We start from the raw sequence: 25,286 nt of genomic DNA, 5'->3' as shown, positions 1-25,286 counted from the left end.
TCAATTGTGCAGTAAATATATGGAAAGTGAATGAATATACTAACACTTTCTGTATCGCCAAAATATTTTTTTAAATGCACCATTTTTTATGAATTAACTGTACCCACGTCCACCAACACTCCGTTATGTCTTCGTATCATTGGAAATATGTTTCGAAAACAGAACTTTTCACTATATGTGCATACTTTTATTGAATGATTCTTATAGTCACCTTCGCAGGTTAATTCGCCAAAAAGTTAGATATATGGGTTGGGAAAATGTTAATCGATGCAACAATAACTTGCACCACATTTCCACATGATTTTGAAACATAATACAATCTGTTGAAGAATTAATCGATTGCGTAAATTGACTTCAATTTCATACACTACTCCATCCAAAATAAAATCGATGGTAATTCTGTTACACATATAAAACTATGGATTATCGTATTGAATTATTCAATTCAGTCGATCCACCATGCTTTCAGGAGTATTGGTTTTATACGTTACCAACCCAGCAGTCTCCGTCAGACGAAGGTTTTTATATTTAATCGAAAAAATAAAGTTCTTTCTACGAATTTTTGCGATTAAGGAAGTTGTTAAGGTGTAAATTGATAAAAAAATATTCAAAAATTGACAATAACTTTGTTGTTTCGAGAGCTACAGATTCATCGTTGTTATAAAAATGTGTATTTTATCGCTTTTAACAACTTTGTAGAAGACACTTTTAATAATAAAAAGTAATCGTAAGTTATATTCGAAAACTGTTTTGAAGGGGTCTATCCCAAGCAATCCTACATATCTCGCTACTGTTACTATATAGAGCTTTAGTATCTTCAGTAAAGATTTTCACAATAATATTTTCTAGAACTTTACTGAAGACAGTGAGCTTCTAGCTAAATTATTTGGGGAAATAAATTTTGTATCTCACTTTTAGGGGATTAATCACTCAATTTATTATATCAAAACATGTATCTATTTATATCCAGAAAATTCTTCGAAAAAATCCATTCTCCAAAACCAATGGATCAGGTTATTAAATTTTGATCGTGAAGACGTCGTTTTGCAACACTGTGCACCGCATGTGTTGCAATTGAAACTTTGTGTGCCTATTATATTAGTTACTGCGCAACATCGACCCACCACAACTGTGCATTGGTTGAAAAATTTCATTTAAGCGACCATTGTAGCTAGAAAATATAAAGGAGCAGATGTACCTCGAATTTGAATGATATCAAGGGTTTTCAAACGATTGTGTGTAGAAAAACAGAGCAATTAATTTAATTGTGCTCCAGGTGGTCAAACTAAGAACATTGTCTATCCGCGAGCAAAAATATTTGGTATTTTTAGTATTTTTAAAATATTTCGTTTAGTCCTGATGGGTGTAGCGAAGCGCACCGGGTTACAGCTAGTATGTAGTAAACATTACCACCATTATATCGAACATAACTAGCAAAGGAATTGTAGTTTGGAGAAATGAGAAAGGCACAATTGCACCACTAGGTTAATCCAACAGGTTTTCCCATAAGATTGACTGGCACCGTATTTGCCCTTAAGGGGGTACTCCTAATTTCAGATAAATTTTTCTTTTAAAGCAGTGAAAAATTGTATTTGAACGCCTCTAGCTCAAAAAGTACGCTTTGTATTTCAACTCTATCGGTTTCATTAGAGGGGCGAGAAAATTTCATATTAAATAATGTACTCATATCTTTCAGTAATTAAGTTTAAGTGAAGTTTGAAGTGAATTGAGTACTCTTTTAAAAGTAAATTAGGTCAAAGTTACTGTATTATTAGCGTTTTTGCTAATTTTCTTCAAAATAGTAAATAACAAACACCACCTTTATTATTATCAAAATGATGCATATTAGCAAGTTCTACAATACGCGATAGTATTGTAAGTAGGTCTTATTTAGAATGATTGATTTTATTCAATATTTAGATTTTATATGCATGACGATTGTCATGCATACATCGATACACAATACATAGGGTCATAGCGTTAGATGCCTGGAGTGACAATTTTGCTGCGCCGTACCTTGCACGTCATCAAATGTACAGCGTCGACAATAGACCTCGGTGATCGATCGCTCGAGCTGGTCACCGGTGTGCTGTGCGAATAAAGTTTGATTGAGTACATTCGCACTTTATTTGCGCTTTTTCCCAAAATTCCACGCAGCATTTCCCGATCGAAAGGAACAGCCGCGCTTCATGAAACACCACACTTAGTCAATCTGTCATAATATCGGAAATTTGTATAACGAAAGGCTGAATGAGAACAAGTTATTCCAAAAATCTGCCCTGCGTTATGCAATGATTTGTGCAGGTTGAGTATAACAGATGCAAGTGGTGCCAAATTCTCCACGATCAGTATAATTCTAAAATTCTTTTTGGATTACAGAATTGATAAAATTGGTTTAATGAGCTATACTTTTCAATCAAATTCTGTTTTAAAAATTGTCCTTGTGCCCGATCAGAAAGAAATAACAAAATTATTACAGACTGAGTTACTTTGTTATGATAACAAGTTGTGTTATAATTTTGGTCTCGTTAGTTGGTAAAATAACAGAAAACATAACAGAAATTCTTCTGGTATATATCAAAAATATGACAACCTGTGATTGGCTTCTATCAGAATTATAACAAATTTTGTTAGGTTCCCCCACTGCCAATATAGGTTTTATTACCTATTGTATAGTATCAACGAATTTAGCGTGCAAGTCTAAAAATAGAATAGAATAGAATAGAAAAATATAGCATACATTAAGGCGTTTTCGTTTGGCAGCAAAAAGCTTCATATAGCAAAAGCTTTTTATAGTTTGGTCAAATGATTGCATACATGCTGGCTGATTGTTATTACGAATATATGACACGCTGATGGTTATTTGTGGATTATAGGGATTTGAACCTGGGTATTCTGAGTTTTATGTGGATGTTTCCTGCATGAACCAACAACGTTGCTTTCGACTGATGTTTAATGGTAGCATAATATTCCTCGAGTCCGTCAAGGGCAAAACGATTATAGATGCATCTTGTTTCTAGAACGCACACATTGAACTTTGCCAAAGCCTAAGAACTGTTTGTTTTCCTTGTGTCATACACTTTGTTTTCATGCAGTTTTACTCACTACTACAGCTGCCTATATTACGATAGACTAGAAAGCTTTATGATGTCTTTTCAGATTAGAAATTTGGGGCTATTTTTAGATTCTGAATAGTGCGCTTCGGTGCTTCTCTTGTACGTTAACATAATTTACACGATTTTTCGAAATAATGTCGATGCGATATGGTAACATTGAGCGGATAAGTTACCTACATTATTTTACGGAGAATACGATATGGATTCAAAGAAACAAATACCAAAGTTTTGAGGCTTGCATTTTGAGATTTCGAGTAAAGTTGTTTTCGGGGTTTTCTTATTGTCATTATTTATATGGGGAAGATTAAGCAAACCAGTACAATAATCTCATATCTAATAAATTCGTAGAAATACAATTTTTTACAATAGTTCAATCTATCTGCGAATATTATAACAGATAATCATAAAAGTCGAGAAATTGTTGAGGATTCTTCGGTGTGACAAATTTTGGAATATTTCATGTTTTCAAAAATACATTTTCTTTTCTAAATTTGTTTAGTTTTATGGAGGAAATTATTCAATATTTTTACATTAAAGTTTTTAGCTCTTTCAAGCACTATCTAAAACACATATTTAAATTGTAACAGCAAACAACAATACCAGCTGGGATATGTATATATTCAAAGATTTCTAGGCCCTTTTGGAATATTGATAGCTTTATGCAGCATACTCACAAATATTAATTTTTCAACAATTTGAACAGGTCGCATTCTTCCTTTTTTAACTTTCTACAAAATGAATCAAATATCTTGATTGTTACGAAAATTTGTTAGTTCGATGTTTTTTTAAAACGAACGAAGAACCATCGAATACAACGGAAACATTAGTACATATGCGCATTCAAAACAATTGTCAGTTCATTGTAAATGTCAAACTGTCTTAGGTGGAATGAGGGAATACAACAATCTCAAACTCAACTATTTTTATGCGGGAGTTTAAATGAAAAAATTACAATGCTTTGGTAACTCGAACGCACAAAACAAGATACCCACAAACTGGACAAGTTTCGGTTGTTTATGAAAAACCCGCATAAATTGGAGAAATCGGACTGAAGATCCTCGAAGATACTCAAAATTAATAACGGTTTTGTGGAAATCAGTATATATCAAACAGTTGTTTAAGTTCTGAAAATTCGTTTTCGCAATATGCACAATTAATTAAAAGAAAATTATTTATATACTTATTTGACTAAACCATAACAAATAGTTTAAAAATGTTTTTTTTATTTGAATCCGCGTTTCTTTATTTCATCTGGAGTGTTTGATACTTCCTGCATCTTCTTTAAAAAAAGTTTTATATGAAAATTATAATCTTTAGAATAGCTTATTGATAACTTTACGATTCCAAAACTTTTTGAATAAAGGCTTCAACATTGAAATCATATGCCACATATTCGAAGTTGCGCGTCAGACGAGTGTCTCAAAAAACAGGTAATCTCTTAATCAAAATGCAACCAAGTAAGTTAAACACCTTACTTTCAAGTTTTCAGACCACTTGCATCTAAAACTTATCTATTCTCAAAATAGTGGAACTTTGAATATCCATGTGGAAAACGCAAACATAAGGAAATCAATAAAAACTTCGAAAATTTGCTTTAAAAAGTTGAATATATACGCATAAAAAGAGGCTTCAGCGTATTAGCAAATAGACAGTCATTTGTATAATATAACAATCATTCACAGTTGATTGATTGATTTGTTTATTGGGGCTTTAACCAACTGGTCATTTGCCCCTTTACAATTTAGAGTTAGCAATCAATAATAATTGTGAAAGAATATGTAATATATTATAACACCATCGTTATATGCGTACATTAAAATCATATTAGCAGTTCAATGATATCACCAGAAGATATAATCTTGATATAAGTTGGCTTGCCTTGCTGATTGGGATATCACAAAAATAACACAGTGAGTAATAAATATCAACATGAGATATAAATTTGATAGCTTTCTGTTATGTCGTTCTGATCGGGTGTTTAAACCATAATGGGAGGCTTATTACTATCGCAAATAGCAAATACATATAACAGTTACACCAAAACCTTGCTGGCAACCTTAGGACGGCCTTTAGTAAGCAGTTGATGCGGCGTGTAAGTTTCAGTGAATGTCTCAATATATAACACGGTATAATTTAATTAGTGGGACGTCACACCTATCCCCTACAGAAAATTAATGAGACTTTAGCTGAAATCATTTGATACACTCCAGATGCCTATAAAATCATATCTTAGTTTTATTACAAATTTTTCCATTTTTTCTTCTTTTTCTTCTACTTTTGTTGTTTTTTTTAACTTTTTTGTTTTTGTTTCTAAATAATTAAATTTTGAACTTTTAGGGAAGAGCTGAGAATAATGCAATTGTTCCCTTCCTTTTACGGGGATGATATATGATTTTCTGTATATAATATTTTGTAGGTTTTAGTTGTTTTCAAGGTCTTACTACTAATGATACCTATTGGCAGGCTTGTTTTTACCGTTTCACTCAGTTTCTTGTTTTTTGAGCTAGTATCATGCTGCTAGTCACGTTTATTCTAGTTTTGTTAAGTTAAGGTTACCATTTTAGTTTTATCAAATCATAATATAATTAGATTTGTTGTTATTTAATCACTCTATTTTTATCCACAGTTTGTTCTTCTTTTGTCTCACAATGTTCTATTGCAATGTTGGGATGTAAGATGAATTCTCGAGCTTTAGAAACTATTTGTTGAATTTTGAATTTTAGTTCCGAATAATAATGTTTCTGATTATAGACTGGATCAATAGTGCACTGAAAGCCATTCGATGAAAAAAATAACAAAACCAATTCTTGTTATCCTAATTAGTTGATTTCAACAAAAAAATAAAATATGTTATTAGTTTTTTTTTATTTTTGCGGGATCCTCAAAATAATAGTTATTGAAAATTATTATTGATTTTGACAGCAAACTAGCCAAGATGCGCACCCTACTGAAATACATCGAGTAAGAGACAGCAAATATGTTCATACAAGCTGGGCATAACGGTTATGCAGGTAGGTAGTTGTCTCAGCTTTAAAAGCTTGTTTTAGCCTGGACACAACCACTTGAGCCAATTCACAAACAACAAAAATTTGACATTGCTGGTTTTAACTAGCTAATCATTAAACATATTTCAAAAGAAGCAACGAAGCAACTGAAGGTTGAAAGCTTTATCAAACAATATCAAAATCTTTCTATTTCGGATTTAGTTGATTATATTGTACAATTTTAATTATGAATGAATTCTGTAATATCCAACAAGTGGGACGTCTCACCTATCCCCTATCTCTTGAGATGCCAAATTCGATATGGAATAAAGTTTATTCGCAGTGCTGGCTGATTAAATAGAATAGAATATAGTCTCTAAGAATATTAGTAAGCATTTCTGGGGTAAATGAGGGACTTTTGAAAGTTATTCTATGATAATTCCTGAAGATTGTCGCACTGGTTTCATTACTGGTTTCCAAGACTATTTGGTTTCTGAACTCATTCAAAGGCCTTTACGTAGAAGTTGTCGTCGATATCCGCTGAATGTTGAGTCATGCTGTCGTCTGTGGTTGAATTTTAATTAACCTCTATTTTGCTTATTGGTTCAGGGTTTATACGTGAAAGAGCGTCTGCATTGCCGTTTAGGGTTCCTTTTTGCCTTTCTCATATAAAGAAAGGCTATGCAATCACTGTAAAAATCGACTTTTTAACCGAGGCCCGGAGGGCCGAGTGTCATACACCATTCGATTCAGTTCGTCGAGGTCGGCAAATGTCTGTGGGTGTATGTATGTGTGTGTGTATGTGTGTGTGTCATTTAAACTCACACAATTTTCTCAGAGATGGCTGAACCGATTTTCGCAAACTTAGTTTCATCCGAAAGGTATAACGCTCCCATAAGCTGCTATTGAATTTTTAGTTGATCCGACTTCCGGTTCCGGAGTTACGGGTTGAAGAGTGCGGTCACACAGCAAATTCCCATATAAACTGGTACCACCATGATGTTCAAATGATGTAAAACATATTAAAATTGATGTAACATTACTCTAGTTTGCGGGTCTGGATCACTAATGATCAATCAAAGCAGCTTTGACCACATTGGCCACCTATGACGGTACATGACGCCCCCGGGGAACCCGCCAAGGTCCTAAGCTAATACCACACCCATTCCCCAACGAATTCTCTACCGATTTTTACAAACTTGATTTCAAATGAAAGATACAGTAATGCCATTGACTGCTGCTGAATTTCATTCGGTTCTGACTCTTGCTTCCGGAGTTACCGGGGTGTTTATAAGGATACACTGGAATTTCCCATATAAATCGGTACAATCGCAATACCTCAGAGGCTAAAATGGTCACCAAATTGCTTCTAATCGCAGATCTTGATCACTGATTGCCAATCAAACATTCTTTGAATATATTGTCCACTATCGACGATTCCGGAAGTCCGGAATTCCGGGCATATTCCACAATTAAATTCACATCGGTTCTTCGGTGATGATTGAACCGATTTTCTCAAACCAAGTCTCAAATGGAAGGCAAAATATGCAGTTGAGTATTGCGTTAAAACCCCTCCCCCCGCCTTGCCCTTACACCTCCCTCCTTCATCACTCCCCTCCTCTTGGACCACCCTCACGCCCGCATTTCCTTCATCCACCCCGTATACCGAAATAAGATGAAGGATTTCTGACGCATCTTCCACTCCCACTCTACTAACCCCTCATTCCTTCCACTTTCAAACCCATTCCACCAACATTTCAAAATATAATCACATGAAGATAACATTGAACTCATGCTGATTAAGCTAATTAAATATTATTCTTTTGCCTTTTTCACATAGAAAGGTTATGCAATTGCTCCAAAAACCGACTTTCTAACCGAGGCCCGGAGGGCCGAGTTTTATATAACATTCGACTCAGTTCGCCGAGATCGCAAAATATCTGTGTGTATGTATGTGTGTATGTATGTGTGTATGTATGTGTGTATGTATGTATGTATGTATGTATGTATGTATGTATGTATGTGTGTGTATGTGCGGATTTGTTAACAAAATGTCCACATCGGTTTCTCGGAGATGGCTGAACCGATTTTTACAAACTAAGATTCAAATGAAAGGTATCATATTCCCATAGGTTGCTATTGAATTTCATTTTCAACCGACATCTTGTTCCGGATTACGAGTTGAAGAGTATGGTTACAAAACAAAATTTGTTGATTTATCCACATCGGTTTCTCGGAATTTTCTGAACCGATTTTGACAAACTTGATTTTAAATGAAAGGTCCATTAGCTGCTGTTGAATTTTGTGTGGATCCGAGTTCTGGTTCCTGAGTTACAGGGTGATACGTACGATCACGCAGCAAATCCCGATTCTAACGAATTCTGCGATGAATGTAAAAAGGCGGAATTTTTTCCAACTGTTGAATTTGTAGATCTAGGTCACCAACAGTCATTCAAAGTCTCTTTGGTCACACTGGCCACAATCGATGGATCCGGAAGCATCCTAATTCAGAATAACGGTTATATTCGTTTCTCGAAAATGACTAGACCGATTTGATCAACTTAGTCTCAAATGAAAGGTGTTGCGTCCCCGGCAACTGATATTAAATTCCATCTCCATCCGACTTCCGGCTCCGGAGTTACGGCGATCACATAGTAAACTCCGATTCAAACCGATACCGCGATGAATGCAAAAACGTGCTCTTATATATACTTACCAAGTGTAATAAGAATGAAAGATATTTCCATAATGTTATATTGTATGAACCAGCTATTAAATCATAGTTTGGAGAAATGAGAAAGGCACAATTGCACCTCTAGGTGGATTAAAACAGGTTTTTATATTTGATTTGCGAGATCCTCAAAATAATAGTTATTGAAAATTATTATTGATTTTGACAGCAAACTAGCCAAGATGCGCACCCTACTGAAATACATCGAGTAAGAGACAGCAAATATGTTCATACAAGCTGGGCATAACGGTTATGCAGGTAGGTAGTTGTCTCAGCTTTAAAAGCTTGTTTTAGCCTGGACACAACCACTTGAGCCAATTCACAAACAACAAAAATTTAACATTGCTGGTTTTAACTAGCTAATCATTAAACATATTTCAAAAGAAGCAACGAAGCAACTGAAGGTTGAAAGCTTTATCAAACAATATCAAAATCTTTCTATTTCGGATTTAGTTGATTATATTGTACAATTTTAATTATGAATGAATTCTGTAATATCCAACAAGTGGGACTAGACCGATTTGATCAACTTAGTCTCAAATGAAAGGTGTTGCGTCCCCGGCAACTGATATTAAATTCCATCTCCATCCGACTTCCGGCTCCGGAGTTACGGCGATCACATAGAAAACTCCGATTCAAACCGATACCGCGATGAATGCAAAAACGTGCTCTAATATATATTTACCAAGTGTAATAAGAATGAAATATATTTCCATAATGTTATATTGTATGAACCAGCTATTAAATCATAGTTTGGAGAAATGAGAAAGGCACAATTGCACCTCTAGGTGGATTAAAACAGGTTTTTATATTGGATCTCAAATTCGAGCTCCTCAAGGGCTAGTTTCCAGTAGAGTAGCCTTCTGTTCAGGTCATTTTTCTATCCAAACCACTGTCTCGAAATGCGTACCAAAAATATAAGGCCTAAAGTGCTTCGTTGCCCAGACTATATTCCAAGCAGCTCCTTTTCGGTTGCTGAATAGTTGCATTCTATTTCATTCAATGTTCTTCAACCATATGAAACTTGGTGTTCTTTGCCATCTTCGAGTTTTTGAGGTAAAACAGCACCTAGCGCGAAGTCGCTGGCATCTGTTTCAAGGATAAATTTCCTGTTGAAATCAGGGTATTTCAATATCGGATCTGTTGTTAGTAGATGTTTGCAATCATTGAAGCAACTGACAAATTCGTCATTATGAATGATTTTTGCATCTTTTTTTAGTCATTTCGTAAGAGGTTTAGTTTATTTAGCGAAAACCCGGAAGAATTTTATATAATAGCCAAGAATTCCTAAAAACCATTTGTTGTTATATTTGGTATCGGCCAATTAAGAATTTTTTCGATTTTATCTGCGTTAGGCTTGATACTGTCTTGTGTGACTATGTGGCCTAGGAACTCACACTCTGTTTTGAAAACTTCGCATTATCAATTTGCACTTTTAAATTCGATTTGATAAGTCTTCAATTGTTAAGATTTTCCAAGTGTTTTGTAAAGAAATAATTATGTCGTCAAAGTAAACAAGACAACATTTTCCAATTAGATCCCCAAGAATGTTATTCATGGCACGTTAAAACGTCGCCGGCGCATTTTTTTAATCCAAAGGGCATTCTTATGAATTCGAAATGTCCTTTTTCTGTACTGAACGCAGTTTTTTGTCTATATTTTCTCAACCTCAATCTGGTGGAAACTCGATTTTAAATCAATTGTAGTGAAGTAGACACTTCTATCTAATTTGTCCAAAATTTTCTCAATGTTTGGAATAGGGAATTTGTCGTCCACAGTTTTCTCGTTCAATTTTCTGTAATCGACCACAATTCTCCATTTTTTTGCCACTTGCATCGGATTTTTGTTTGGAACAATCCATATAGGAGATATCCATGGTGAAATAGAATGTTGGATAATACCGTCAGCCAACATTTCATAAATTTGTTTTTCAGCTTCCGCTTTGTGGATGTTTGGATATCTATACGTTTTAGTATGTACAGGAATATCATCTCTCGTTTTGATACTATGCTAAATTGCTGTGGTACAAGAAAGTTTTTCGTCTTGGTTATGAAATATGTTGGAATACAGTCGAAGTATTTTGAGAAGTTGTTCCTTCTCTTCGGCATTCAAGTGTTGTGTCCGTATAAGTTTTTCAAGATTATCTGATTGATTTTGAGGATCAGGCTGTATACTAGCATTTGTGTTATTTGCTTCTATTATTTCGGAGATTTGTAATGTTTCGGCTGGACTTTTCCAATAAAATGTAACGGAGTCACCCAAGTTTGAAGCAAGCGCGCTGATATAGCCATTTTGTGCATGATAAAGGCTGCATGGTATACAAACGCCTTGAAATTTGATGTCTTTTCGTAAGAATACGTTACCATTTTGTTGAGAAACTGGTATTTTAATAATTGTAGCTGTATGTGCATTCAAGGTTACTTCTCGTTGTCCCATTTGCCTGACTTAGAGATTGATGGTTTTTTGTGGAAGTACTAGTTTGTGGTTTGTAACGTCAAGTGGAGCTTCAAGCTTTGAAAGCGTTTCATACCCAAGAATTCCATCAAAAAATTTGTGGAATTTGTATAAGTAAAATGCTATATCTTTGTTTTGATCAAAAATTTGTGTTATGAATCTGAATTTGGTTTTATGTTTACCTTTATTATTGTGAATGGTAAGGGGTTTACATGGGCTTCTTTTGGATTTTGAGATGAGATCAGGAGAAATGAAATTTTTATTTGATCCGCTGTCAATTAAAATTTTTGCCGTTTTTCCATGAGATGAGCTTATTGTAACGAAAGGAAGCCCGTTGCATTTATTTCACTGTGTTTTCTAAAATCGCTACCTGAAAATTTTGTGTCCTCTAGTACACTGCCAGAATCATTGCTGTTGATGATTAAGTCGTTTTCTTCCTCATCCTGTGCATCATGGTTATAAAATTTTTTGAAATATTGTTTATTTAACCCATATATGAAGGCAGCTAGGCATTCTTTTTCGAGGAACTGATTTATTCCTTCCCAGTGCCTTTCATAAATTTGATCTTTTTTGCGAGACTCTTCATGTTTTGGAGAATCTCTTTTGTTTTCTTGTAGTGAAGATGAATTTTATCATTCATTTTCAACGACCACAACTGTGTTTGGTACATTGCGATATCGTGTTTATCGCCATATGCGCTTTCGAGAATTTCGGCAGCGTCTTCAAAAGTTGTTGGGTTACCGTTCACACATATAGCGCCGCGGGCCTTTCCCTCGATTTCGTTTATAATCGATTGCTCGTATACAGCTAATATTTCTGCTGGCATAAGGCTTTTAAATATGTTGAGCGTTTTTCTTGCAGTTGAAAACCAAGACGCGAGTTGTTTTTTCATTGCCATCAAAGGATGGAATATTTTTAATAGGTCTGGGATTCTAAAAACAATCACCAGCCCTTCGGTCCTCTATTTGCGGAGCAACCTGTTGCTGCAACAGTTGCTGTTGCTGTAAGTGTAGCTGTTGCTGCTGGAGGGTATTAATTTATTCTTGGAGAGCACTGACTCGCTGCTCCAAAGATTGAACAGTATCGAAAAGAGCTTGCATGTTTATTCGTTCCATGGTCAGAGAGCAATTAAAATCACTATTTTCACTTCACTTGAGTAACTAAAAAGGTTACTTACGGTTCATCTTGTTTTCGAAGGATTAAAATCCACCGGTTCAGTTACAGATTCCTTGTCGATTGGCGCGAGTCCTCTACGTGTTGAGAGATGGCGGTGCCGACCAGCCGATATCCCGAATCGGGCACAGTTCACTTTTCACTGAATCGTAAAACAATCCGTTGACTTCGCTACATATGTAATTACATTAAAAAGATGACCATTCTTCTTCTATGTTAAGGTTGGACAGAGAATGGGCAAAAATCGAAAACGAAAAAAGCAGTTTTTTCACACCGTATCTTAGATGTTCATAAAAACAATCAGCTTATGTAGAATGCTGTTACAGTACTGCTTTCTCTGTTCAACCTTAAACTGAAAGTGAATTTTATTTCTAACCAATATATCTACAAAGGCCTACACGCAGAAAAATTTAGCATATTTAAACCAAAAATATGTGTTATTGAATTCAATCAATTATTGTTTATCACTTTAACCAACAAAATTATTAATTTCACAATATTTTTTATTAGAAAAACGATGTATTTTTGCTTTCAATAAAAACATTTTTAATTTCAATAATTTTCTTTTATTTTCAATAAAAAAAATTATTAGAAAGCAAAACGATAAACTTTTTTATTGAAACAATAAATAAATTTTATTTAATTCAATAAATAAATTTATTGTCTCCCGACCAATAATTTTATTTATTGAATTTAATCCATATTTTTATTGAACCTACAAATCTTTTTTCTGCGTGTAGCACTCGCTAACCGAACCTAATTTTGCCTATACTGCATATTGCCACTGGATCGCTGGTCCTTGTTTACATCAACGTCGAACGGCTGATTGCTGCATAAGCTTTTCATCGGTCGTTGGTATGATCGAGGTTTCGTCGTGAGGATGTTTGCCACTGGCGTTGTCAAGCTGGGTTGCTAGTTATTGTTTACATTAACGTCGAACTAATGATCGCTGCGTAAGCGTTTCAACGGTCGTAGCTTTTCATCGGTCGTTGGTATAATCGAGGTTTCGGTGTAGGGATGTTGATAAGATAGGGCTACACATAACTATATATTATAAAAAAAGCCATACATAGCAAGTATGTAAACGGCACTCACCATCAAGAACGACTGTTGGGGCCGAAACGTCAACGTACAATGCAATCCTAGCACTATAATAATACAGACTGGTGTTTAACGTGGGATTTTTTGTGACGACCCCTACATATTATAGACCTTGTTAATGTATTTGCCTCCTGCATTGCCAGGTTCCTCTGCATTTGTTTGGTTTGATGCAACAATTACATTCGTTGGGTCTATTATGTCTGTGATGTCTATTAAGTTTCAATATCATTAGTTCATGTCTAATTGTTTAAAATTAAACAGAATCCACAATTTAAAAAAAAAAATATCACCAAAACTATTCATTTTTCAACGAAAGCCCAGTCATGTATTTTTTGTTGTTCTGCAAAACGAATATTTCTGCTTGGTCTAGTATTAGTAGCCTTTGCATTCCATTGATTTTGAGCAGATTCCTCGTTCAACGGAATGCGCGAGAAATTAGAAAGTTTGAGCTCATCTCAGCAAGCTTTTAAAAGCTTTTTATTGATTGTAAAGAGTTTTGCTCGATCTATTTATTTCACAGTTTTGTACCAACATGGTGCCAAGTTATTTCTCAAGTAGGAGGAGAAAACAAAAATAACTGTGAACAATTACTCAAAACCTTCAAAGTCAACTTGGGAGCTAGCAATAATGTTAGATCATTCTAAATGCCCTGGGGCTCGAGTGATTAAAAAGTACAAAGAAGCTCTCACTACTGCCATCCTTTCTCGTCAACTGTGGTTGAAGGTCATTCGGAAAATCAAACCTGATCTCATCACCTTGAATTATGGTTTGGCGAAAAAACCTGTACGACCAGGTACTGACTCGATGGATGTGTCTACAGTAATGATGAAGTCTATGGGAATTTCAAGCAAATCGGGGCTCATACTCTACAAGGTTTTTGCTCACGGAAAAGTTCAAAGAAGATACTCGTTTTTTTTCGGGGGTAAGTTCAAGAAAAAATTATTTGGCGAGGGATCTGTTCCTTCAGCAAGAAAACCGGCTTTTCGTGACTGATTAGACTATGAATATGAAAGTATTTCAAAAGAAGTTGTAAGTTAGGCTTCGCTTAGCTATGAGCATGCAGACTCACCTTTGACTCTCTCGAGGGCTGCCTAAATTAGCTCTTTAGAGAGGTTAACTGCCATTGGACGTGGACCGCTATTCTCGCCGAGCACGCAATCACGATCGGACACTCACGGTCGCTCTTCTTCGGTGAATTCCGGGATGGTTTACGGGACGGGTTCACTATCCGCAGCACGGACTACGGGGGAGGGGGATTTTTTCTATATAGCCCAACGATTCCGGACACTCGCGGGGTCATCAACGGACGGTGGGTTCGCTTAAGGTGGCACTATGTCACACGCGCGCGCACAATATTAAACCCGAGCTCGGGATGGTGAGATTACGAGAGAACACCTCATTTTTTCTAAATTCTCTGCCGATACAGAACTCGGTGGTTTTTGGTTCACCGGTGACTTCTACCCGAATACCGCCTGGACTTGATCACGGAGACAACGAAAATTAATTACATTAATTTTCTTCCCTGACGGTGTGATCGCTTCCTTTTTCTTGAATTCGCTGGATGAGCTTAAACACTGTACGTGTGGCTTGATCGAAAGCTGATGCCAAAGAGAGTGGTAGCGGTAGTGTTTTGAATTGGCAGTTAATTTAATTAAACAATTCTAGACCTAACTCCCATCAAATCAAATGCAAACTTATATTTTTTTTATTTATTAATTTAAATTATGGGACATGGTGATATATTAGAAAGTGCTTAAATAAACGGATTTTACGTTTCATTGATTTTATGATGATCCCGTTACGTGTTGGCCAAATCTAGTCAGCTGCCATAACAGTAAGAACGTGTTACCAGGCACGTGCACAGAAAATTCCCAAGGCAGGGTTTTGATTTTTTATGTTTATTATAAAAGCAAGATACAAAAATTCTTAAACTCTGAAGATTACTTCCGAGCCGTGGAGGGCCGAATCTTTCGTACCAATCGATTCAGCTCAACAACTTGAGTCAATGTCTGTTATCGTGAAGGATTCTTCAACAAACATCGCTGCCTGCTGGCTCGTGGTAGTATCGGATTCTTAGTGCATTGATTTGTAGTAATTAAGCCTACCGAGTAAACCTAAACCTCTTGTTTACCCTAATCCTCATCCCTAGGGTCCAATCGTTATGTATTACTTTAGGATGGATTGTGCTCCTGCTCTTTTTCTTTAGCGTTAATCGTTTATGTTTTCTCCATTACCTAATCCTTCTTGGTGCAACACGATCCTATTTATATGCTAGCTGGTGCTGAAAATTTCTCGGCGGCGGTATTTTTCTCGATATCGATGCCCGTTTTCGTGAGCCATATAGTTCTCAACCACGCCGACGGAGATATCATTGGCAGTGAAACAACGATATACCGATTTTCTTCGACTTCATGTGCTTCGTTCGTGTTTTTCCTCTACTTATTATCAAGTTGCTAGTTCGCTTACCGACATTTGGAGGGATTCCATGAGAAACCGGCCGACCGCAAAATATGACCATCGTAGATTCGAACGAAACTTTGCAGGTGTGTTCGGTGTATGAATCTCCATGATATTCTCGGGCAATTGGCATATTTTGATACAAGAGCAATTTTTCAAAAGGGCGTAAACGTTTCTACGTGTATAAATTTTAAATTTTTTTGTTCGTTCACTGTATTTTATACAGCAAAACTAACTGAGAACGAGTTACAGGGTATACAGGGTTCTATCAAAAAAAAATGCACTGAAAAAAATGTGGTGCCACTTCTCAAAAAAACAAAAATTTATGTTAAAAATTTAAATTTCGAAAAACCCCATTTTTTAAAAAATTTTCTATTTTGTCTACTAAAACCTTAATAGAAAAGAAACACTTTGAATGTGATTGCACAATAAAGAACTTATCGGTAAAAAAGTTTTTCTAACAATAACTTCATACATGTTTTAAAATTTCATACTAATAGACATACAAAATTGTAATTTTATCACAGAATATAATTCTAAGAATCATTTAAAATCAAAATGTATTTAACAAAAATCTTCCAAAATCCGATAGTTTTCGAGATATTTGGAATTTTGCTCCATCAAATAAAATTAATTCCTGTAATTATGCTCTTTTCAAAAGTTATTCGCGTTACCCCATCATAAAATGTCAAAGATCTAATGTTTATCGTTTTAAAGACGTAAAAGCAAATTTTTTAGTGTATTTGGAGCATGGAGAAGCTTTCAATAAAAAAGTTTTCTTAACAACAACTTTTGACATATTTTTATAATTCATACTATTTGCAGTCAAAAATACAATTTTCTTTTTGAATATGATTCTAAACGCCTTTTTAAATCTAAATGATCATAACAAAAAATTTCTGAAATGTAGTATTTCTCGAGATATTTTAACTTTTGTTGTAACAACACAATTATTTTGTTTTATTACGACCTTTTCATAAGTTATTCGCGTTTCTCCATGAACAATAATAGGTTTTTCAAAAGGCCCATAAACTTTCCTACAACTTTTCCTTTGACATCAAGGCGATATTGTAAACCATTTGAAAGCTACATGAAAGTAAACAAAATATTATTTAACCATAGGGTCTGATGATTAAACTATATAGGCGACGCAATACTCAACTGCATATTTTGCCTTCCATTTGAGACTTGGTTTGAGAAAATCGGTTCAATCATCACCGATGAACCGATGTGACTTTAATTGTGGAATATGCCCGGAATTCCGGACTTCCGGAATCGTCGATAGTGGACAATATATTCAAAGAATGTTTGATTGGCAATCAGTGATCTAGATTTGCGATTAGAAGTAATTTGGTGACCGGAAGCAAGAGTCAGAACCGAATGAAATTCAGCAGCAGTCAATGGTATTACTGTATCTTTCATTTGAAATCAAGTTTGTAAAAATCGGTAGAGAATTCGTTGTGGAATGGGTGTGATATTAGCTTAGGAACTTGGCGGGTTCCCCGGGGGCGTCATGAACCGTCATAGGTGGCCAATGTGGTCAAAGCTGCTTTGATTGATCATTAGTGATCCAGACCCGCAAACTAGAGTAATGTTACATCAATTTTAATATGTTTTACATCATTTGAACATCATGGTGGTACCAGTTTATACGGGAATTTGCTGTGTGACCGCACTCTTCAACCCGTAACTCCGGAACCGGAAGTCGGATCAACTAAAAATTCAATAGTAGCTTATGGGAGCGTTATACCTTTCAGATGAAACTAAGTTTGCGAAAATCGGTTCAGCCATCTCTGAGAAAATCTGTGAGTTTAAATGACACACACACACATACACACACATACATACACACACAGACATTTGCTGATCTCGACGAACTGAATCGAACGGTGTATGACACTCGGCCCTCCGGGCCTCGGTTAAAAAGTCGATTTTTACAGTGATTGCATAGCCTTTCTTTATATGAGAAAGGCAAAAACGAATTAAGGGTAAAAAATACACGAATTTGATAGTGTCCCATATATCAATGATATAGCCTTTAATGCGTAGCATCTTGATAATGATAAAACGGTGCTACAAAATAAAAAAATGAATGTACTTTTCAAATGATCTGGTAAAGGTAGATCTATTATTTAGTGTGCCACTTGACTCCCGTTATTACCGGATAAATTTCTGAAGGCGATGGCATTTTGATTGTCGTTAAGTTTTAGCTCTACGTTAGATATAGAAAATAGAAATAATTTTATCAAAAGTTTTGCATGGTACAGAATATACCGGCACCTACTTATTTTTATTCCGTACCATTATTTTGGTACCAAAAGTGTATCGGTATTCCCCGGATTTTCGATGCCGGTATTACTGGTATCATAATCCTAACAGAAACAATACTTTGCTTATTACTTTCACAAATTCAAAATTGCTTTTATTACCAAATTTAATAAATCAGCTTTTACTTGGTTACAAAAAAAATAAACTGATCACCTTGTTGATCACTTCTAGAATATTAAAGTAGGGAAATATGATGCTGATATCATAAATTTGATGAATGTGAAGATGTTCTCATTTTATATTTAATTACTTCAATTGTTTTTGGATTAGGATTAGAACATGCCAAAGTCAAATGGTCAAAATATGTGTCGTGCTAACAAGTAACCAGTCTATAAGTTTATAAATGAGCAGTGTCCCGATCTTCTCATCAATTGCAGGCCCACATCATGAAGACGAAATTCCACGTAATCAGACCATTGCAACAAATACAAATCTTTCTGCTATCCAGGTCACAAAATATTTGCAATCCAATCCTGATTTTCTGGACACTTTCGTCATGGATGAAATACAACTTGAGCAACTTGAACGATGGATGATACGCAAAACCCAGCGCACTCGGAAAATTCCTCAACCTATAGGTAAAAATGGTAGAAAAACTAGTCTTAGTCGATGGAAGTTTTGCGTTCATGCAGATAAACGACAAATGCTACAGGATCTTATACACTCCTTACAATTAAGACCCACCAAAATGCATGTACTTTGGGAGCTGGCATCTTGCATCTGTTCGGCTGTAAATGCTGACGGATTCCGGCTTTATCTCACTGATGTTGTTGAGGCAGAATCTCTGCATCTTTGCTTAAGTAATAACTTTATTGACGAAAATGGTGATCCGAAGCCCCTAAGAATAAAATCCGATGCAGTTATTCCCAACTATGTGGCCAAAACTAGGGAACTGATTCGATTTTCCAAAGGAGACAGTGATCATCGATTTGATCTAAATGTATTAGATAAGGTATGTCACTAAGTGTAAAACATTATTAGCTCTTATTTATAAACACCTATTACAGAGTGAAATGGCACACGTAATGTGCCAGCCTATCGTGTATCCTGATGGATCCTTGGTAGCTGTACTCGAACTGTGGCGTCGAGATTGTGGTACACCGTTCTACGAGGAGGATGAAGAAATAGGCTGCAGCTATCTGGTCTGGGGTGGTATCGCTATACATTATGCACATCTGAATCTAGTCGGATTGAAACAGCGGAAACTTAATGATTTTCTATTGGCAGTAGTTAAGTCTATATTCCAAGATATGGTGAGCATGGATATGCTAGTTTCAAAAATTATGAATTTTGCTCAAAGACTTGTGGATGCGGATCGAGCTTCCCTGTTTCTAGTCGATTCAAAAAGCAAAGAGCTATATGCAACAATTTTTGACGTAGGCTGTGAAGATAAAATTTCAAAAGGAGATAACGAAAATGAAAACAAAGTACCTAAGGAAATTAGGTTTCCTATTGGAACCGGTATAGCCGGACAGGTTGCAATGACCGGCGAAATTCTTAATATCATCGATGCTTATGCCGACTCAAGATTCAATAGATCCATCGATCAACTGACCGGATATAGGACAGAATCAATTTTGTGCATGCCCATCTTCATACGCGGAAATGTCATTGGCGTTGTACAAATGATTAACAAGCGCGCAGGTTACTTCAATAAAGAGGATGAAGAAGCATTTGAGATGTTTGCAGTTTACTGTGGACTAGGTATAGATTGAGTTATTTGAAATAGGCAAACGATTAAAAGAACTTTACTAATTTTACAGCCCTTCACCACGCAAAATTGTATGACAAAATACGACGATCCGAACAAAAATATCGTGTATCTCTTGAAGTGTTGAGTTATCATAACACCTGCTCTGAAAAAGAAGTAGAGAAGTGTCTTGAAGTGGGTATACCACAGAGAATACCCAACATTGATCAATACGATTTCAGTCCGTTCGAAAACAACGATTTCCAGAAAGCTATGTACAGTGTCTATATGTTTAAGGATTTGTTTGGGTTGGGGCGATTCGACAAGACTAATTTGATCAGATTTACTCTGACGGTAAAGAAAAATTATAGAAGAGTACCATATCATAACTGGACCCACGGATTTTCGGTTGCTAATACAATGTACAGTATGATAAAAAATTGCAGCGCAATTTTTCGACCAAATGAGGTAAGCCAACTAGTTGAATCAATCAATAACGAAATAATTGTTTAAGGCCCATTGGAAAATTCTCAAATAAATTATTTTTTCAAATATTTTCAGTTGAACTAATCGAAGTATTGTAATGTAAACATTTGCATTCAATTTAAAATTTTTATCTAACGTATGTGAAAAACACTGTATACATAGATTCGTTATATCATACAATAATGTCTTCTCAACTCGCAACATGATTGCTGTTCACATACCAATATTGAAGATGATTCGTGTTGTTTCTGTACAGTTATAGATAAAACGGTACAAAATATCCGCGAACATCGACAAAAGCTAAAACGAATACTGATGAAATGGATCTAAACGTACTCAATTTCGCCATGTTGCATTGGTTGCAACATTTGTTTTTTAAACTGCTTATGCTAAGATCCGAGTAAACTGTCATATAAGTTCCAGAATTAGCGTGAACCAATTTTTCAAGCTTACTAAGCTTAGCTTAGTAATAAACGCCATTCTAGACAAAAAACAACGCATGATGGTAACTTGTTCCTTCATGTTTTGCCTCAATCCTATAGAAAAACTATGAAATCACTCTGAAAATCAACCTTCTAGCCGAGGCCCGGAGGGCTGAGTCTCTTATACCATTCGACTCAGTTCGTCGAGTTCGGCGAATGTCTGTGTGTGTGCGTGTGTGAGAATGTATGTATATATATGACCAACAATTGCAAATCGGTTACTCGAAGATGACCTATCCGATTTTCTCAAACTTAGCCTCAAATGAAAGGTACAACGTACCCATGGGCTGCTATTGAATTTCCGGTTCCGGAGTTACGGGTCGAAGAGTGAGGTCACGCATGAAATTCCCATATTAATCGGTATCAGCATGTTATCTAAAAGATGCAAAATTTCATAAAATATGTTCCAAATTGCGTCGATTTATAGTTTCAGCTCGCTGATGCCTTTTTTTTGATAATTATTAAATTTTTTTAGGCCAAATGCGGTAGCTCAACGAGGCCGATTGTTCGTTTATTTCAATAAAAAAAAACAACTATGTTAAGTTTTTTTTCTCGTTTAGACGCAGCTTTCTGCTGCGTGTTGAGATCCTTTTTCTAGGGGGCGAAATATTGCCAGTGTTGTCCACTGCCATTTGAGGTTCGATCCGTTTGTCTTCTTTTGCGTTGTCGTTCATGTCCATGTCCTCATCCGTACTACTTTCCTGCTGCTCGCGGTCAGATGTTCCAGTTTGTGTCTTACTCTTATCGGTCGTCATTGTATGTTCGTATTTTTCGGCATTCGTTTCGTTGTTGTTGTTGCTGGTTGTTGGTGCTTGATCCGAAGATGTTGGTTTTGCAGCTGTTAGTGGTTTAGCGTAAGATGGTTCTGGATTGATTTCAGTTGGATTGGTTAAGTTTTCCTTAACAGTTTCTACGCAAGGTTTTCCGAGGTGCAGCTTCTTCGTGTAGAACTGGCACGTAGGAATTTGCCCTGGGCACGTGACTAGTGATGTTTGATGAATGAGAACATCGTCACTTCCTAACGCTGTGACGGTTATGTATGAGGGAATTGGCTTGGTCACACGCATTCTCACCACACGAACACCGTTAGGGATGCCCGGGAAAAAATTCCTCCAAGTCTCATGTGTAACGGAGTCTACTTCTCCATATTTTTGCAAGCATTTTTTAATCGCGCCGTCAGGGGTACGCGTAGCCAAATCATGAACACGAACTTCTACAGCGCCGTTCTCGATGTATACGGGAATGCTATATTTAACATTGCCGCATTCGGCGGTGTGCTGCATGTTGTTTTGCGAGGCGAATGACTCAGCTTGGTTAATGTTCTTGAACGAAATCAGCACGCAATGTTTGATATGATGCATTTGTAGGGTTTTCACTTCAGCCAGATTGAGTTTCATCTGCACTTTTAACAACTGTTCCACTTCCCGAATGGCTGGTCTTACGGGGCATTTCGAAAAATCAACAGCAACACAGTTAGGCCGTATCTGGGTTGCTTTTTGCTGGGCACCGTCACTCATCACTAAATCGCACAGTAGGTATAGGCTATTGTTATATGGACTGCTTGTGTGATAGGCACCGATTGATTTTTAGGTAGAATTGACTGTTTCACTTGCGCGGGACGATTTTTTGCTTCTGCTCAGGGCAAGATGTGAAGACAAACTGTCGCTGATGCCTTGTCAAACCTACATTGACTAGTTTGGACATCTTCGGCGGAACCGAAAAATTTCGGAAAAGTTCCTGAATTGAATTCACATCTGCTTCTCAGAAATGTCAATTTTTTTGTTCGGTTACTGTATTTTATACAGCATAGATTTCTGAGAACGAGTGACAAGGAATGAATATTTCTGTGTGAAAAAAATATACACTGAAAAAAATGTGTCATCTTTTTTCTTTTCTTCTTATATATAAAAATCATGTATGTATGTATGTCCGCTAACTACTTCTAAACTACAAGTCCGATCTTGATGAAATTTGGCATACGTATTCCTTCCCCCAAGAAGATGTTCATGGTATGGTTTTTTTTAGGGGGGGAGGGGACTGGTTAACCTGAGCTTTAGTGGGGGGGGGGGGTAATAGACAGGAGCAATAGATATAAAAAACTATTGGGACCGCGAACATCGTTATTCGTTTGATAAGGAGAGATTCCATGAGAAACCGGCCGACCACAAAATATGACCATCGTTGATTCGAACGAAACTTTGAAGTTGTGTTCGGTTTATGAATCTCCATGATTTTCTCTGACAAATGCAATATTTTGATACAAGAGCAAATTTTTCAAAAGGGCGTAAACATTTCTACGTGCCTTAATTTCAAAACTTTTTACTCTATTTTATACAGCATAACTTTCTAAGAACGAGTTTCAGGGAATAAATATTTATGTACGAAAAAAATGTACACTGAAAAAAAATGTTGCGCTATTTTTCTCAAAAACAAAAAATTGTGTTAAAAATTTAAATCGCAAAAAACCCATTTTTTCAATTTTTTATATTTTGTCAACGAAAACCTAAATAGAAAAGAAACATTTTGAATGTGATTGTATGATGGAGAACTTATCGGTAACAAAGTTTTTCTAACAATAACTTTATACATGTTTTTAAATTTCATACTAATTGACATACAAAACTGTAATTGGGGGGAAGGAGTTGCTTCTCTAATCTTCCGGTCATCACATCACATGCTTTGGTATTCTTAGTATGTATAACAAACATGAAGATGTGACACAAGGCGCCAAGACCGCACTAAAATCCTGCCAATCCTATTTTTCATTGGATTGTCTGCTCTAAATATATCACCAGAGGACCATTCATAAATGATATCGGATATTGACAATAGGGGAAAAGCGTCACGTAACGAGATAAAAACTAAAAATGAATTTTAGACGTATCAGCGGATCAGGGATAAAAAACCTGTTTTAATCCACCTAGAGGTGCAATTGTGCCTTTCTCATTGCTCCAAACTATGGTTTAGCTGGTTCGTACAATATAACATTATGGAAATGTCTTTCATTCATATTACACTTGGTAAGTATATATAAGAGCACCTTTTTGCATTCATCGCGGTATCGGTTTGAATCGGAGTTTTCTATGTGATCGCACTCCACAACCCGTAACTCCGGAGCCGGAAGTCGGATCCACACAAAATTCAACAGCAGCTGATGGACCTTTCATTTAAAATCAAGTTTGTCAAAATCGGTTCAGAAAATTCCGAGAAACCAATGCGGACAAATCAACAAATTTTGTTTTGTAACCATACTCTTCAACTCGTAATCCAGAACAAGATGTCGGTTGAAAACGACATTCAATAGCAACCAACGGGAATATTATACCTTTCATTTGAATCTTAGTTTGTAAAAATCGGTTCAGCCATCTCCGAGAAACCGATATGGACATTTTGTTAACAAATCCGCACATACACACATACATACATACATACATACATACATACATACATACATACATACATACATACATACATAGACATACATACATACATACATACACATACATACACACATACATACACACAGATATTTTGCGATCTCGGCGAACTGAGTCGAATGTAATATGAGTCTCGGCCCTCCGGGCCTCGGTTAGAAAGTCGGTTTTTGTAGCAATTGCATAACCTTTCTATATGAGAAAGGCAAAAGAATAATATTTAATTAGCTTAATCAGCATGAGTTCAATGTTATCTTCATGTGATTATATTTTGAAATGTTGGTGGAAGAGGTTTGAAAGTGGAGGGAATGAGGGTTAGTAGAGTGGGAGTGGAGGATGCGTCAGAAATCCTTCATCTTATTTCGGTATACGAGGTGGATGAAGGAAATGCGGGCGTGAGGGTGGTTCAAGAGGAGGGGAGTGATGAAGGAGGGAGGTTTAAGGGCAAGGCGGGGAGGGAAGGGGCGGCGACGCAATACTCAACTGCATATTTTGCCTTCCATTTGAGACTTGGTTTGAGAAAATCGGTTCAGTCATCACCGAAGAACCGATGTGACTTTAATTGTGGAATATGCCCGGAATTCCGGACTTCCGGAATCGTCGACAGTTGACAATATATTCAAAGAATGTTTGATTGGCAATCAGTGATCTAGATCTGCGATTAGAAGTAATTTGGTGACCATTTCAATAGTTTTTAGCCTCTGAGGTATTACGATTCAGGGTTGTTAATCGATAATTAATCGTCATCGTCGATAACGTTAACCACCCGTCAACGTCATCGGAAACTCCGTTAACGATAATTTATCGTCGCCTTCATCGTCATCGTCGATAATTGTATCGTCGTTTTCAT

At 36.2% G+C, this 25,286-nt stretch overlaps 1 protein-coding gene across 8 annotated transcripts in view; it reads left to right on the top strand.

Moving 5' to 3' along the window:
• The window catches only part of LOC131682789 (probable 3',5'-cyclic phosphodiesterase pde-5), a 199,387-nt gene that overhangs the window by 23,084 nt on the left and 151,017 nt on the right, over window positions 1-25,286 (top strand). For 6 of the 8 annotated variants that reach the window (XM_058964533.1, XM_058964537.1, XM_058964532.1 and 3 more), the window contains 3 exons: window positions 18,722-19,296; window positions 19,352-20,048; window positions 20,108-20,502. In XM_058964533.1, the coding sequence (XP_058820516.1) occupies window positions 18,722-19,296; window positions 19,352-20,048; window positions 20,108-20,502 (1,667 nt within the window). Of the gene's footprint in view, window positions 1-9,014; window positions 9,090-18,695; window positions 19,297-19,351; window positions 20,049-20,107; window positions 20,503-25,286 lie in introns of those variants that run through there. The other 2 variants (XM_058964538.1, XM_058964539.1) reach the window with 2 other exon arrangements.

The sequence above is a fragment of the Topomyia yanbarensis genome, chromosome 2 (assembly GCF_030247195.1).
Source record: "Topomyia yanbarensis strain Yona2022 chromosome 2, ASM3024719v1, whole genome shotgun sequence".
Classification (NCBI taxonomy): Eukaryota; Metazoa; Arthropoda; class Insecta; order Diptera; family Culicidae; genus Topomyia; species Topomyia yanbarensis.
This window is presented reverse-complemented; position numbering and strand designations above follow the sequence as displayed.